At 43.7% G+C, this 15,439-nt stretch overlaps 1 protein-coding gene across 1 annotated transcript in view; it reads right to left on the minus strand.

The window, feature by feature from the left end:
• Positions 1-15,439, minus strand: part of PLB1 (phospholipase B1) — a 151,736-nt gene that overhangs the window by 96,805 nt on the left and 39,492 nt on the right. Inside the window, exons 3-6 of the mRNA XM_015473561.2 lie at positions 6,903-6,964; positions 5,567-5,648; positions 4,343-4,392; positions 524-564 (exon numbers count right to left, since the gene is read on the minus strand). Coding sequence (XP_015329047.1) covers positions 524-564; positions 4,343-4,392; positions 5,567-5,648; positions 6,903-6,964 — 235 coding nt within the window. The remainder of the gene's footprint in view (positions 1-523; positions 565-4,342; positions 4,393-5,566; positions 5,649-6,902; positions 6,965-15,439) is intronic.

Consider the following 15,439-nt stretch of genomic DNA (forward strand, 5'->3'; position numbering starts at 1 on the left):
CAACTGCTGTGGTCTCTTTCACCACAGGCTTCGGCTTAGCATTGCTCTGATTCTGGATTTATCCTTCCTGGAGACAGAGGCACACCTCAGAGGCCAATGGAGCTGCCAAAATAGGGTGAGCAGCTCTGGACCCTCCTCCCCGCCCCTCTAGTCTGGTCCCAAGTTGGAAGGGGACACAGACCACCACGTAGAACGAGCCTGACCCTGGTCCAACTCTGCTTGCATCCCCCGGAGCAGAGCACAGAGGCTGGAGGAAGAGCAAGAACCCCTTACTCAGCCCTTCCCGCTGTCCCTCCCTTATTCACCCCAGGGAGCCAGGGGGATTCCCGCACAGAACGCTGGATGAAGAGGCAGGGGTTTGTGTTCTGGTCTCCACTATTCTGCCTGCCCCTAAGGGAGCCTGGAGCCGGCGTCTCCTCCCTGGCCCTCAGGTCTCCCCACCAATGAAGCAGGGAGACAACAAGAGCTGATCAACCTGGAGGCTCAGCTCAGCTCTGTTGCTCTGGGGTTCCCGAACAATTACCATTCTTGTTCCTCCAGGTCGTCCGTCCCTGAGTCTGGAGGCTGGAAAAGATATGGGGTATGAGCAGCCCAGCCAGGGAAGGTGGCAGAGCCTGTCCTGGGGAGACCCCAGCTGCCTGCCGTACACCCCCTCCCACCAACAAAAGGGAATCCCTGGATCCAGAAAATGGCCAGACCTGCCTGCATTCGTTTTTCAGGGAGAGAAGAAAGGATGTTAAATTTTCTCCAAAGCTTGCTGGTCCAAACTCAGGGAATAACAGGTGTAACCTTTTTCTTTAGATTAGAAAACTGGGTGCGGGAGCTTAGACTTAAATGTGTCTCTGTAGAATGTTAACGTCCTTCATAGAAACACAATAAGTTGTTTCATTGTGACTTTCCATACTCTAAAATAATTAGATAATCTAATACACAATCTAAAATGTGTCTGGTCTGTCTCCCTTGCCTAGAATGAAAACTCCAGGAGGGCAGGAATTTGCCTCTGTTTTGTTCTTGATTATATTCTTCAGACCTAGAACAGCATCTGATGTGTCATAAGTACTCAGTAAATACTCACTCGATACTATTTTTTGAATGAACAATGTAAGTGTTTGATTGTCCTCTTGGTAAAAGCTGAACCACACAGGACTCAGTTGGAGAGTTTCCCTGGTCATAGGGCAGAGGTGAGACCATGAGAATCTTGTCTTTTGTGAGGTCCCAGGGATGCCTGGGGCTTCCCAGATGGTGTTAGTGGTAAAGAACCCGCCTGCCAATGCAGGAGACATAAGAGACGCAGGTTCGACCCTTGGGTTGGGAAGATCCCCTGAAGGAGGAAATGGCAACCCATTCCAGTATTCTTGCCTGGAATATCCCATGGACAGAGGATCCTAGCAGGCACAGTCCATGAGTTCACATAGAGTTGGACATGACTGAGCGACTAAGCACAGAGATGCTTGGAATTGTGCCCAGAACACTGAAAATGTTCAGCACATATTAGCTGTTGTCAATAGTAGTATTTTCACAGGTTCTGACACAAATTCTCTCTCTCAAAACTCCTAGAACAGTGTCTCCAGGTGTGGTGATCACAGGTGACGATGTACCCTCACTACCTTACACCCAGCCTGCTGCTGCTTCCCTTTAAAGGGCCTGCCTGTCCTTAAGGACCCGGCTTCAAAGACAGCCAGTCAGTCTGTAAAAATGGGCCACATCTCTGGCTCCCTCTGGGGAGGACAGGCTGACTCTCCTCTGACTGGGATGGAGTCCTCTCTTCTTTTCAATGAGAGGGAGCGTGAAAAAGTTTTCTGAGGGAAAGTAACACTTTAAACAGAAAACCACATGCAGGTGAAGTCCTGAGGGAGGCCTGGCTCTGGGGCTGAGGCAAAGGGGTCAGCCTGTGCCTGGCCAAAGTGGACGTGACTGACAGTAGAGGTTTTCCTCAGAAAAGCTGGATGGGGGTGGTGAGGGGAAGGAAGGGAGAGAACAAGAGGAACAAGGTAGAGAGAGTATGGGAGAGCTCAGGGAGAGGTCACAGAGGGGAAGGCTGGAACAAACCCAGCAAACTCCTTTGCCACCATTTTGACAACTGCTGGCCATTTTCCCCCCATGCTCTTCACTGGCTGCATGTTCTGTGGCCCTAGAGACACATAACTGAGACACAAGCCCTGGCTTCAAGGAATTTGATAAAGTGGATTATAACCTCCCTGGCATGGCAAATGTCTGTGACTCTTAGTTAAGAGGGATAAAAGGTCACAGATAGCATACTGCTGCTGCTGCTGCTGCTAAGTCACTTCAGTCATGTCCGACTCTGTGTGACCCCATAAAGGGCAGCCCACCAGGCTCCCCCGTCCCTGGGATTCTCCAGGCAAGAACACTGGAGTGGGTTGCCATTTCCTTCTCCAATACATGAAAGTGAAAAGTGAAAGTGTAGTTGCTCGGTCGTGTCCGACTCTTCGCGACCCCATGGACTGCAGCCTACCAGGCTCCTCCATCCATGGGATTTTCCAGGCAAGAGTACTGGAGTGGGGTGCCATTGCCTTCTCCGTAGCATACTGCAGTGTAACCCTATTTAGGTCATACACACTTTCTCTCTCACACACACACCCTATATATTGAAGTGTGTGTGTGTTTGTATATGGCTGTTGAGACAAGAGAATAGGAGATATGAACGAGATCTTCCATTTTTTAATACTATCTCCATGTGTTTTCATTTTTTCCCTATAATGAATGTCTGTCACAAGTGTTAGTTTGAAAACAATTTTGATGACTCTGATCTTTAACACTCTGTGAGGAAAAGGAAGTCCAGAGCAATTAAACAAACAGGTGCTAGCATCGGTCACAAGGAAGTGCTAGGCCTTGGAGCAAAAGCACCGGCTTTCCACCTTCCTTCTTTCTCATTTCACTATCTTCCATTGTCTTTCCCTATCCTGATGTCTTTCATAAACCAGGCTGAGTTCATGAGAGCTGACTCTCAGGGCAGACAGAGGCAGGCAGCCTCCTACGAACTGTGCTCTTGGGGCTTATCCTGAAGGTTGAGGATAATGATCGGGGGCTGGGAGACCATCATGGACTGAAAGCATCTCCCAGCACCCTGGGGTCCCAGGAGGAGAGAGGGTGAGCTGAGTGACAGCAGGAACTGCGAGGCTGAATAATTCATGAGTCAAAGAACTCTCTCAGAGCCAGGACCAAAGAGTGGAAACCGCTGATTGGTTTAACTTTAGAAACCTGGCTTGGAGTGGAGAGTTCCCTGCAGGGAATTTCCCTGCCTCAGGAAGGAGAATGCGTGAGTCCTCCAGCCAGTGTCACGCTCTCGGCTCTGGGGACACACAGGCTCGGCAGCGGCAATGTGCTCCTCGGGGCAGAAAATCTCTCTTCTCATTATTCCCACCTCTCCTTTACATCCCTCCCGCTGGGACACCTCCACCTTCACCCTCATCCATGTGCACGCACGTACACACACCGTCACACTTGCAGGCTTAACCCCACCATCACAAGTAGCAAAGAACAAGGGTGGGAGCCCTGGCTGAAGATTTCACTGGGCCCTGGTCAGTTTTTCTAATGTGAAGTCTTCACCTATGGCCAGTGCTGTGTGCAGGGAAGTAGGATATAGCAAGGAGGCAGCCTGGGCCAGGGGCAGGGGCTGAGGCTGCAGGGGTGCAGAGGGCAGCGGTGACACAGAGGACAGGGGGAAGGAAACAAGGTGGGCAGAGATGGGAGGAAGACATGGAAGGGGAGAGGCGAGGGTGTACTGGTTCAGGTGTGAGGGGTACAGGGCAGAGCTGAGAACACCTGACTAGTGGTCCATGCAGCTGGGACTGCTGGGACTTGAGGGGCAGCAGTGCTAAGACCAGAGCAGTGGGGCTGTGGGAAGCCAGGACTGAAGCCTCTGCTCTTCCTGCTTATCCCTCTCTCCTCTCTCCATCCTTCCCTTATCGCTCCCTTTCTCAGTTCCTGACCACATAAAACAATACCACTTCAAAGTTATTAGCAAAGATGGGTATATTTTTAAAAATTTGCCAAGCAGGTAAGGACATTTTTCTTTTCTATCTCATAAGTAGATAGTTTAAGAGATTGCTTTTAAATTTCTGTGTGATTTTTGGCTTATTTATCAATAGGTTTGATTTACTCATGAGAAAGTTCAAAAGTTTCTTCATCCTAATGTAAAGAGAGTCAGTCACTCAATTTAAAACAACAACATCAACTCAGAACCCTAGATTTTAGGATTTTTCCAGTTCAGAGAATGTTCTCTCTCCCCAGGTGAAACATTCTTCCTGGTTACTAGGAGCTCATTCAAAGAATCCTCAGTCCCAAACCCCACCTCCCACCTCCATCTCCTTGCTATACTCACGCTGCCAATGGCTGCCACAAATTTAATATCAGAAGGTCTCAGAGAGTGAACTGCAAAGACAAGAACCCATTTAAGAAGATCAGATCTACATTTTGCACAGTGTGGGCCCAGGATGCTAAATGGGAGAAGCAGACCCAAGGCCCTCACCCCAAGAATGCCCCAAGGTTGGCCATGGGAGGGGGAATCTGAAGACCAAGAAGTCACTGGAAGCCCTAAACCTGCTCCAAAGAGGCTCAGTCCTCAGTGGAGGCCACACTGCTGACTGGTCTCAGGATCTCCGAGTAGGTGTCCCATGGAAGGTTATTCACGGACCTCCTTTCCTTCTCACCTGGCGCTCTTTCTGCCTCTCACTTCCCTCTATCCCTTGACTCTGCATTTCTCGGCCACCATTAATAAGACAGCAACACAGAAAAATGAAAACCATTTGGGTTCAAAAGGGATCATGTCGGCTTGGAGGCTTGCCAGAGAACAGGGCTGTGAACAGCCCTCATAAATATCAGACACAAGCTGCAGGAAGCCTCCACCACCTACTTGGGTCACTAGCATCCTTAAAATTAAGTTTCCTTAGAAACCACTGATATATTCCTTGGTCATGTTATGGTGGCATTAAGGGTAAGCCTCCTAAAGAAGCCACTTCCTAAGAAGTACGTCGATTTCTTTTTCTAACCACACTTGTTACGTGACAGAATAGTAAGAATAGCATGCTTAACTGGAAATCCTGGTAAGCCAGTACAATGCAAACAAAGCCATTAAACACAGTCCACAATGCAGCCATGTAAGACGATAAAGCTGGAGAAGAGGACCAGCTCAACAGCAACATTCATAGCATCCAGGTATTAGATGAACCTAACCCATTATAGGAAAAAATATGTCTAGAGCAGCCACTGCGGCTACATTACAGGATTGGGAAGGTACGTGCATAGCCAAGATCCAACCCACAGCTCCTGTGACGTGGTCCACCCACCTGGAGGTGAGCTCCCAGGGGTCTCCTTCACCCAGGTAAAGCCACCATGGGGCCATGTTGGTTTTATCTCTTGAGTGGTGTGTTGGGCTGTGTCCCTCCACAGAAATGACTGAGGATATCAAAAGAGGAGGGACTGAGAACAGGGAGAAGAGGGAAGATGTGAACAGCCAAAGGTGCAAGTAGAGTGGGGCTCAAGCCTCTGCCAGCCACACCAGAGAGAAGACGCTGGCCTTCCTGGCTCATGGCTCAGGGTCACGTACCTGAGTTAGAAGGCACGCTGGATCCTGGAGAAGGCACATTCTCTGGGTTGCAAAAGAATGAAAAACTCTTCAGGCTCTGCCCCTGAAACCAAATGTCAGAAATATCAACTGCCTTGTAAGGGAATGTTACAGGTCCTGAAAACTTGATGTAGAGATGACCATGTGCTTATTCTATGAGGCTCAAAATCCAGAAGCAACAATTGTCCATAGTCATGCTCTTTTAACCCTATATCCAGTTCACTTAGTAAAAGGAGACATATGCCTGTTGAGAACGATTTTAGAGGTGGCAAGTAAGGATGCCTCAGAACAGTAGGGTAGAGAGAGAGGGAGGCAGGATAAAGAATAAAAACCAACTGGTGATAATGAGAAAGTTCTGGAGATAGAAAGTGCTGACAGGTACACAGCAATGTGAATGTACTCAATGTCACTGAACTGTACACTCAAAAATGATCGATTTTATATTATGCATATTTTATCACAATAAAAAGGAAACCATGAAGAGACCCAATATATCTAGACTAAAAATTTTTTAAATCTCTTCTATAGTGTTATATTTTTTGAATTATCTACTTTCCTTCTTTAAATTTGATTGCTTATACAAAAGCGGGTATATGGGGCATTAAGTTATTTAAAGCTGGGAATTGGATAAAGTGGAAATTGGGAGACTCTTGTGTCCCTACTGGAACAGAATGTGTCCTAAGCCCAGAGGGGCTGCTGAAAGCAAGTGTGTGTAGTGGGGGGAGGGCTGGTCCTCAAGACCACTTGGCTGCCTCAGATGCCCATGTACATCCAAAGCAGCCTCCACTTCTGGGAATCAGGTGGAGGACTTTGGGAAAGGAGGTCATATGTATTCTCCCCAGAACCGAGAGTAAAAGGGGAAATATTCCAATGGGGGAAAATGTGCAGTAAATTGGTTGCACATCTGTGACCAGGAGACACAAGTTAATTTCTCATGAATTACTGATTTCAGTAAGAGATAAAGCATTTACTCTCAACTCTTATCTTGTAGATGTTCTGGGAAAACCTCACCCAAATGACTTCGGATAACTCACAGCATCTGCTTCAAGGTTCACAGAGATAACCAGGCTGTTTATAAGTCTTTCTGGGCACTTCTGGGAACTACCTGCTCAGTCTGAAGAGATTTTGAGCCCCAAATTCCAGGAGCTACAGTTATGCTGCCTCCACTCTGCCAGGTAACCTGCCTGTCCCAGGGGAAGCAGCTCACTTAGTCTATACCCCCAAGGCCTCAGGGAAGGGCCTGTCAACTTGTATCAAGACTAGGACTCACCCTTCAGAAGGGAAGTCACTACCTCTCCCATGAAGACAAAGCCCTTACCTCTGGCCACAGCTGCTCTTCCAATGTGTTCTCTCCAGGGGAAGTATGGGCCTGGGTCGTTCCTAAAAGAAAGCAAGAACTGTCCTGGTTATTTATCTGGAATTAACTCCCTGCTCTAGATTCACAGCTTTCGTGCTTTTCCTCTCCACCCTACCTATTTGCCCTGCTCATTAATGTGCCTTGTGTTAGGAAAGTCCAGGTTCCATTCCTCCAACTATCACCTCCATTGTTTGGGACCCTGTACATCCATTAATGCAGCCTCTTAAGGCAGAATCCCTAGGTTGAGAAGCAAAAGTGTCATCTGGGAGGGGTTAGCAATAACCCTATATCTTGCACAGACACATTACTGCAGATTGCTTTGTGGGTTCCTTAGTGAAGGGCAGAACTCTAGGGGAGAGTGATGTTGGACAAATAACCGCTGTTGTTTGGGGATCCGGGATGAATCAGGGAAAGCGGAGGACATTCTGGAACAGTCTGAAGGGTGATGTGAGCTTAAGACAAGAGCTAATAGTGGCATTCCCAATAGCCATGACTGTACATAATAGCTGGACAAGGGCTGTCTTCAGACATCTTACTGAACATGAAATGAAGAGGAAGAAAAGGCAGGTGGAGAGACTGCTAAGACACTGTTCTCGTCCCAGCTTACTTTGTGCCAGTCTTTTAAAACTTGGTTTTTAAAAAATTTTATGTACAATGAGAGATTCACTTTATAAGCCAATGAGTTTCCCCATCAAACCTTTAGCTTTCTAAATACACAAATAAGGGTATAGCACAGTAACAGCACTCTAAATAAAGGAATGAAAACAATCACCCACGGTGACAGCACCCCTATAGCCAAGAGTGGTTTCATGTGCTCACACTCATGTCCACCATCAGGCTCCTGATCAGTCTCACTTTTCATTGAGTTGTAATCAGTGGGGATGCAATCTTGTATCCTACAAGCTCCTTTAATGCTGTAACTTGAACTTTCTTTTTCACACTGATACATAATCTTGATGCTTACTTCAACAGCGTCAAGAAACATTTATGATACTGATATGTAATCAGAGGTCTGGCTCCCTTGCTCCCTCTGGCTTCTCTCCACCCAGCTCTCTGTCCAGGGTGCACATTCCTTGAATGGGCATGCCATGTGAGAACCCCCAGACAGCATCAGACAAGGCCAAAGGGAAGCCTGACTTGGGGAGAGGGGACTTGATTTCTTTTCCACTCCAGCCTTCTTCTGCAGTTTTGCTTCCTGAACCTGAAAAGAATTTATCTGGAGTTTCATGAGGGACAAGAGTGTATTTCCATTTCATGCCTACAGTGCAATCTGGCATTGATTTCCACGTAGGAAGTCATAACAGAAATGTGGGTTGTGTCCTGCCCCCAGATCTCAGTGACCCTTTGGAAATGCCCAGAAGAAATATTTCTGAGCAGAAAGAAACACAGGATGGGAAGGTGCTGAGATGTGGACAAACACAGAGTGCTTGAAAGGGCTGGAGCACAGGGATCATAACCGGAGGGCAAGGTAGATGAGGCTGCACAGACAGATGGCAGCCAGGCTGTGGAGCTGTGAACACCAGGCTACTCCATAGGAAACAGGAAGCTGTGACAGGTCTTTGAAGAGATGAGCATTAGGGTGTGTTTTAAGATGATCATCACTCTGGGAAGTAGTGGGGTAGATGAATTAGCAGGGGAGAGATTTGAGACCATTTTGGTAATATTCTTTTTAAGCCAGGATAAAAACAAGCATGGAAGTCAATATTTATATGCAGTTTCTAGGTACCCAGCCCTATTCTAAGCACTTGCATGAAATAATTCATTTAATCTTCACAATGACTCTGTGAGATAAATGCTATCCTCCCTATCTTACAGTTAAGAAACAGGCCCAGAAAGGGTAAGTGACATTTTAAAGGTGACACAGTGAACAAATGGTGATGGAAGGATTTGAAAACGGGGAGTCTGGACCCATGGGCCATGCTCAGAACCAAACTAAGTGTAAGTAACAGCCTAGGATCTAGACCAGGGCTCAGTCAACTTCTGGTAACGGGCCAGATAGTCAGTCTTTTAGATTTTTCTGACTGTACCGTCTCTGTCACAAATACTCAGCTCTGTTTGTACTAAGAAAGCTACAATAGATAATATGTAAACAAATTAACTTTATAGAGACAAATTTGAATTTCATATAATTTTCATGTACCATGAAATATCTTTTTATTTTTCTTAACCATTAAAAAAAATGTAAAAACCTTTCTGGATATCAACAAACTGATTTTAAAGTTTATATGGAGAGGCAAAATACCCAGAATAGCCAACAGAATATTGAAGGAGAAGAATAAAGTCAGAGGACTGACGCTGCCCATCTTCAAAAGTTACCGTAAAGCTATAGGGTGATATTGGCAGAACAGACAAAGAGATCCATGGAACAAGAGAGAGTTCCCAGACATAGACCCACAGGGAGTCAACTGCTCTCTGATAAGAGTGCAAAGACAACACAAGGGAGGAAAGACAGCTTTTCAACAAATGCTGGGATAACCAGAAGTTCACATGGAAAAAAAAAAATCAATCTAAAAATGTAAATATCATTCTTAGCTCACAGATCATACAAAAAGAGGTAAAGGCTGAATTTGGCCCATGGGCTATTGTTTGAGAACCGGTGTCTGACTTAGACACTACTAAAAAGAGGTCAAAGTGAAGTGGGAAGATGACATCTCTAGTGATCAGCAATAGCTCTGAGCCCCAGGCATCCCAGGTGGGAGCCTGGATCTACCTCTAGATTACCAGGCTGGTTGCTGCTGCCTCAGCTCCTCCCTGGGCTTTGCCAGCATCTTCACAAGCAGAGGAATACAGGTCCTGGAGCAACTCTTCCCTGATCCTTGAGAAATGCCCCACTCAGCACGTCTCCTGGTCTTTCAGGCTTCATGCCTGAGGGGGTAGGGAGTAAACTGCTCTTCAAAGAATGTTTTTGGTCTTTGCTGTAAATAGAAGTTCTAATTTAAAAAAGAAAAAAAGATTTTTATGACCAAGGATATACTTGTACTCTACAGTTCATATATTTTTAAGATTTTTAAAAATTGAGTAATATAAGCAAAAGATCTAGCCCAGTGTCTACTTCACTTCACCAATGAAGTAAAGTTTTACGGAGAGAAGAAGCAGAGTGTAGGGCATGAGGCACTGTTCTAAAAAGGAAAAGATGAAGGACAATATACAAAGTGTATATTGAGATACATTCAATTTGCTGAAAGCTATTGTTTCATTATCAATCCAGAGACATAACCATACAAAATCTACGGGATAGAGCAAAAACAGTTCTTAGAGAGAAGTTCATAGCTATAGAGACCTTCCTCAAAAACAAGAAAAATCTCAAACAACCTAACCTACCACTTAAAAGAATTTGAAAAAGAATAACAGACAAAACCTAAAGTCAGCAAAAGGAAGGATATAATAAAGACCAGAGAGGAAATAAATAAAATAGAGATTTAAAAAATAGAAAAAAAAAATCAATAAAACTGAGCTGATCCTTTGAAAGGGTAAACATGATTGACAAACATCTGTCCAGGCTCACCAAGAAGAAAAGAGAACCCAGATAAACAAAATAAGATATGAAAAAGGGGACATAATAACCAATACTGCAGAGATATCAAAAACATAAGGAAACGTTATAATCATATGCCATCAAATTTGACAACCTAGAAGAAATGGACAAGTTTCTAGAAACACACTGCCCACCAAAATGGAATCAATAGATAATTTGAAAAAAAAATTAAAGAAATAGGTAAGTTGAAAGATCACTAGAGGTGAAATAAAATCTATAACTAAAAAAGCTCCCTGCAAACAAAAGTCTAGGACCAGATGGCTTCACAGAAAATTCTACCAAACATACAATGAAGAACTGATACCAATCTTTCTCAAACTCTTCCAAAAAATTGAAGAGGAGGGAGTATTCTCAAAGACATTCTATGAAACCACCATTACCCTGGTACCAAAACCAGACAAAGACACCACCAAGAAAGAAATCTACAGGCCAGTATCTTTGTTGAATATAGATGCAAAAATTCTGAACAAAATATTAGCAAATTGAATTCAGTTCAGTTCAGCCACTCAGTCATGTCCGACTCTTCGCAACCCCATGAATTGCAGCACGCCAGGCCTCCCTGTTCATCACCAACTCCTGGAGTTTACCCAAACTCATGTCCATTGAGTCAGTGATGCCATCCAGCCATCTCATCCTCTGTTGTCTCCTTCTCATCCTGCCCCCAATCCCTCCCAGTATCAGGGTCTTTTCAAATGAGTCAATTCTTCACATGAGGTGGCCAAAGTATTGGAGTTTCAGCTTTAGCATCATTCCTTCCAAAGAAATCCCAGGGCTGATCTCCTTCAGAATGGACTGGTTGGATCTCCTTGCAGTCCAAGGGACTCTCAAGAGTCTTCTCCAACACCACAGTTCAAAAGCATCAATTCTTCAGTGCTCAGCCTTCTTCACAGTCCAACTCTCACATCCATACATGACCACTGGAAAAACCATAGCCTTGACTAGACGGACCTTCATTGGCAAAGCAATGTCTTTGCTTTTGAATATGCTATCTAGGTTGGTCATAACTTTCCTTCCAAGGAGTAAGCGTCTTTTAATTTCATGGCTGCAATCACCACCTGCAGTGATTTTGGAGCCCCCAAAAATAAAGTCTGACACTGTTTCCACTGTTTCCCCATCTATTTGCCATGAAGTGATGGGACCAGATGCCACGATCTTTGTTTCCTGAATGTTGAGCTTTAAGCCAACTTTTTCACTCTCCACTTTCACTTTCATCAACAGGCTTTTTAGTTCCTCTTCACTTTCGGCCATAAGGGTGGTGTCATCTGCATCTCTGAGGTTATTGATATATCTCCTGGCAATCTTGATTCCAGCTGCTTCTTCCAGACCAGTGTTTCTCATGATGTACTCTGCATATAAGTTAAATAAGCAGGGTGACAATATATAGCCTTGACGTACTCCTTTTTCCTATTTGGAACCAGTCTGTTGTTCCATGTCCAGTTCTAGCTGTTGCTTCCTGACCTGCATACAGGTTTCTCAAGAGGCAGGTCAGGTGGTCTGGTATTCCCATCTCTTTCAGAATTTTCTACAGTTTATTGTGATCCACACAGTCAAAGGCTTTGGCATAGTCAATAAAGCAAAAATAGATGTTTTTCTGGAACCTTCTTGCTTTTTCGATGATCCAGCGGATGTTGGCAATTTGATGTCTGGTTCCTTTGCCTTTTCTAAAACCAGCTTGAACATCAGGAAGTTCATGGTTCACGTATTGTTGAAGCCTGGCTTGGAGAATTTTGAGCATTACTTTACTAGCATGTGAGATGAGTGCAACTGTGCAGCAGTTTGAGCATTCTTTGGCATTGCCTTTCTTTGGGATTGGAATGAAAACTGACCTGTTCCAGTTCTGTGGCCACTGCTGTGTTTTCCATATTTGTTGGCATATTGAGTGCAGCACTTTCACAGCATCATCTTTCAGGATTTGAAATAGCTCAACTGGAATTCCATCACCTCCACTAGCTTTGTTTGTAGTGATGCTTTCTAAGGCCCACTTGACTTCACATTCCAGGATGTCTGGCTCTAGGTGAGTGATCGCACCATCGTGATTATCTTGGTCATGAAGATCTTTTTTGTACAGTTCTTCTGTGTATTCTTGCCACCTATTCTTAATATCTTCTGCTTCTGTTAGGTCCATACCATTTCTGTCCTTTATTGAGCCCATCTTTGCATGAAATGTTCCTTTTGTATCTCTAATTTTCTTGAAGAGATCTCTAGTCTTTCCCATTCTGTTGTTTTCCTCTGTTTCTTTGCACTGATCACTGAAGAAGGCTTTCTTATCTCTCCTTGCTATTCTTTGGAACTCTGCATTCAGATGTTTATATCTTTCCTTTTCTCCTTTGCTTTTTGCTTCTCTTCTTTTCACAACTATTTGTAAGGCCTCTTCAGACAGCCATTTTGCTTTTTTGCATTTCTTTTTCTTGGGGATGCTCTTGATCCCTGTCTCCTGTACAATGTCACGAACTTCCATCCATAGTTCATCAGGCACTCTATCTATCAGATCTAGTCCCTTAAATCTATTTCTCACTTCCACTGGATAATCTTTTTTAGGTAATACTTGAATGGTCTAGTGGTTTTCCCTACTTCAACAACACATTAAAAAGATCACACACCACAACCAAATGGGATTCATCCCAAGTTCACTAGGATGTTTTAATATAGGCAAATCAATCAATGGGATATACCACATAAAAGACAAAAACCTCATGATCATCTCAATAGATGCAGAAGAAGCATTGACAAAATTCAATATCCATTCATGATAAAAACTCTTACCACAAGTGGGTATAAAGGAAACATATCTCAACATAATAAAAGCTATTTACGACAAACCCACAGTCAATATAATATTCAACAGTGAAAAGCTGAAAGCCTTCCTGCTAAAATCTGGAACAAGACAAGGATGCCCACTCCCACGTCTTCTATTCAACATAGTGGTTGAAGTCCTAGCCATAAAGATCAGACAAGAAAAAGAAATAAAACGTATTCAAATTGTAAGGGAAGAGGTAAAATTGTCATTATATGCAGGTGACATGATTTTATATGTAGAAAACCCTAAAGACTCCACACAAAAACTACTAGACTGATAAATTCTCAAGGCAGCAGGATACAAGATTAACATATGAAAATCAGCTGCACTTCTTTGCACTAACAATGAAATATCGGAGAGACAATGTTAAATAATAAAAAAACCTTTTGTACTGCATTAAAAAATACTTAGGGATAAACTTGACCAAGGAGGTGAAGAAGGAAATGGCAACCCACTCCAGTATTCTTGCCCAGAGAGTTCCATGGGTGGAGGAGCCTGGCAGGCTACAGTCCGTGGGGTCACAAAGAGTTGGACACGACTAACACTGACCAAGGAGGTGAAAGACTTATATGCTGAGAACTATAAAACATTAATAAAGGAAACAGAAAATTATTCAAGTAAATAGAAAGCTGTCCCATGCCCTTGGATTGGGAGAAATAATATTGTTAAAATGATAATACTACCCAAAACAATCTACAGACTTAATGTGATCCCTATCAAATTACCCATGACATTTTTCACAAATAATCCTAAAATTGACATGGAACTGTAAAAGATCCAGAATTGCCACAATAATCCTGAAGTAAAAGTATAAAGCAGGAGGCATAACCCTCCTTCAGACAATACTATAAAGCTACAATACTCAAAATAATGTGGTATCAGCACAAAAACAGACATATAAATCAATGGAACAGAATAGAGAGCCTAAAAATATACCGAGACACATATAGTCAATTAATCCTTGACAAAGGAGGCAAGAATATATGATGGAAAAATGTCTCTTCGGCAAGTGGTGTTGGAAAAGTCAGACTACTGTATGTAAATCGATGAAGTCAGAGAACACCCTTCTCACCATACACAAAAATAAACTCAAAATGGCTTAAAGATGTAAAGACACGACATAAAGATGTCATAAGACATGACACCACAAAAATCCCAGAAGAGAGCATAGGAAAAACATTCTCTGTCATGAATCGTATCAATGTTTTCTTAGGTCAGTTTCCCAAGGCAGTATAGATAAAAATGAACGAAATGGGACCTGAATCAAATTTACAAGCTTTTGCACAGCAAGTTCAGTTCAGTCACTCAGTCGTGTCCAACTCTTTGTGACCCCATGGACTGCAGCACACCAGGACTCCCTGTCCATCACCAACTCACGGAGCTTACTCAAACTCATGTCCATTGAGTCAGTGATGCTATCCAACCATCTCATCCTCTGTCGTCCCCCTCTCCTCCCACCTTCAATCTTTCCCAGCATCAGGGTCTTTTCCAATGAGTCAGTTCTTAGAATCAGATGGCCAAAGTATTGGAGTTTCAGCTTCAGCATCAGTCCTTCCAACGAATATTCAGGACTGATTTCCTTTAGGATGGACTGGTTGGATCTCTTTGCTGTCCAAGCTGCACAGCAAAGGAAACTATAAAACAAAAAACCAAAAAAGGCAACCTACAGAATGGGACAAAATATTTGCAAATGGTGTGACTGGCAAGGGCTTAATTTCCAAAATATACAAACAACTTGTACAACTCACATAAAATTTAAGTGAAAACAAACTTTAGAATTGGCTGCAAATCTGTGTTCTTTCCCCACCCTACACATAGACCAATAAACAGAGCCTTAGAAACTCAAGGTCTTTGGCCACCACTATCTTTTTCAAAATCATTAATCATGAAAACCTAGGGTGATTCATGGAATGCCAGGTTAAAAAAAGAAAAGAAAGAACTGAGCAAAGACATCAGTGTCTGCCTTCTGTGAAGGAAGCAGTTTAAGTTGAGGCAAGAAACTGAAAAATGAACCAACAATCCTCAGAAAAATAAAGCAGAATGCTAAATTTTATCAGACATGTCTAGTTTTCCATGAAAACTAGCCAATGAAAAACTAGTTCAGAAACCAATGAAAACTGGCTCTGAGTGGGCCCAGATGTTGAGTTTTGCAGGCAAGAGTTTCAA

The sequence above is a fragment of the Bos taurus genome, chromosome 11 (assembly GCF_002263795.3).
Source record: "Bos taurus isolate L1 Dominette 01449 registration number 42190680 breed Hereford chromosome 11, ARS-UCD2.0, whole genome shotgun sequence".
Lineage (NCBI taxonomy): Eukaryota > Metazoa > Chordata > Mammalia > Artiodactyla > Bovidae > Bos > Bos taurus.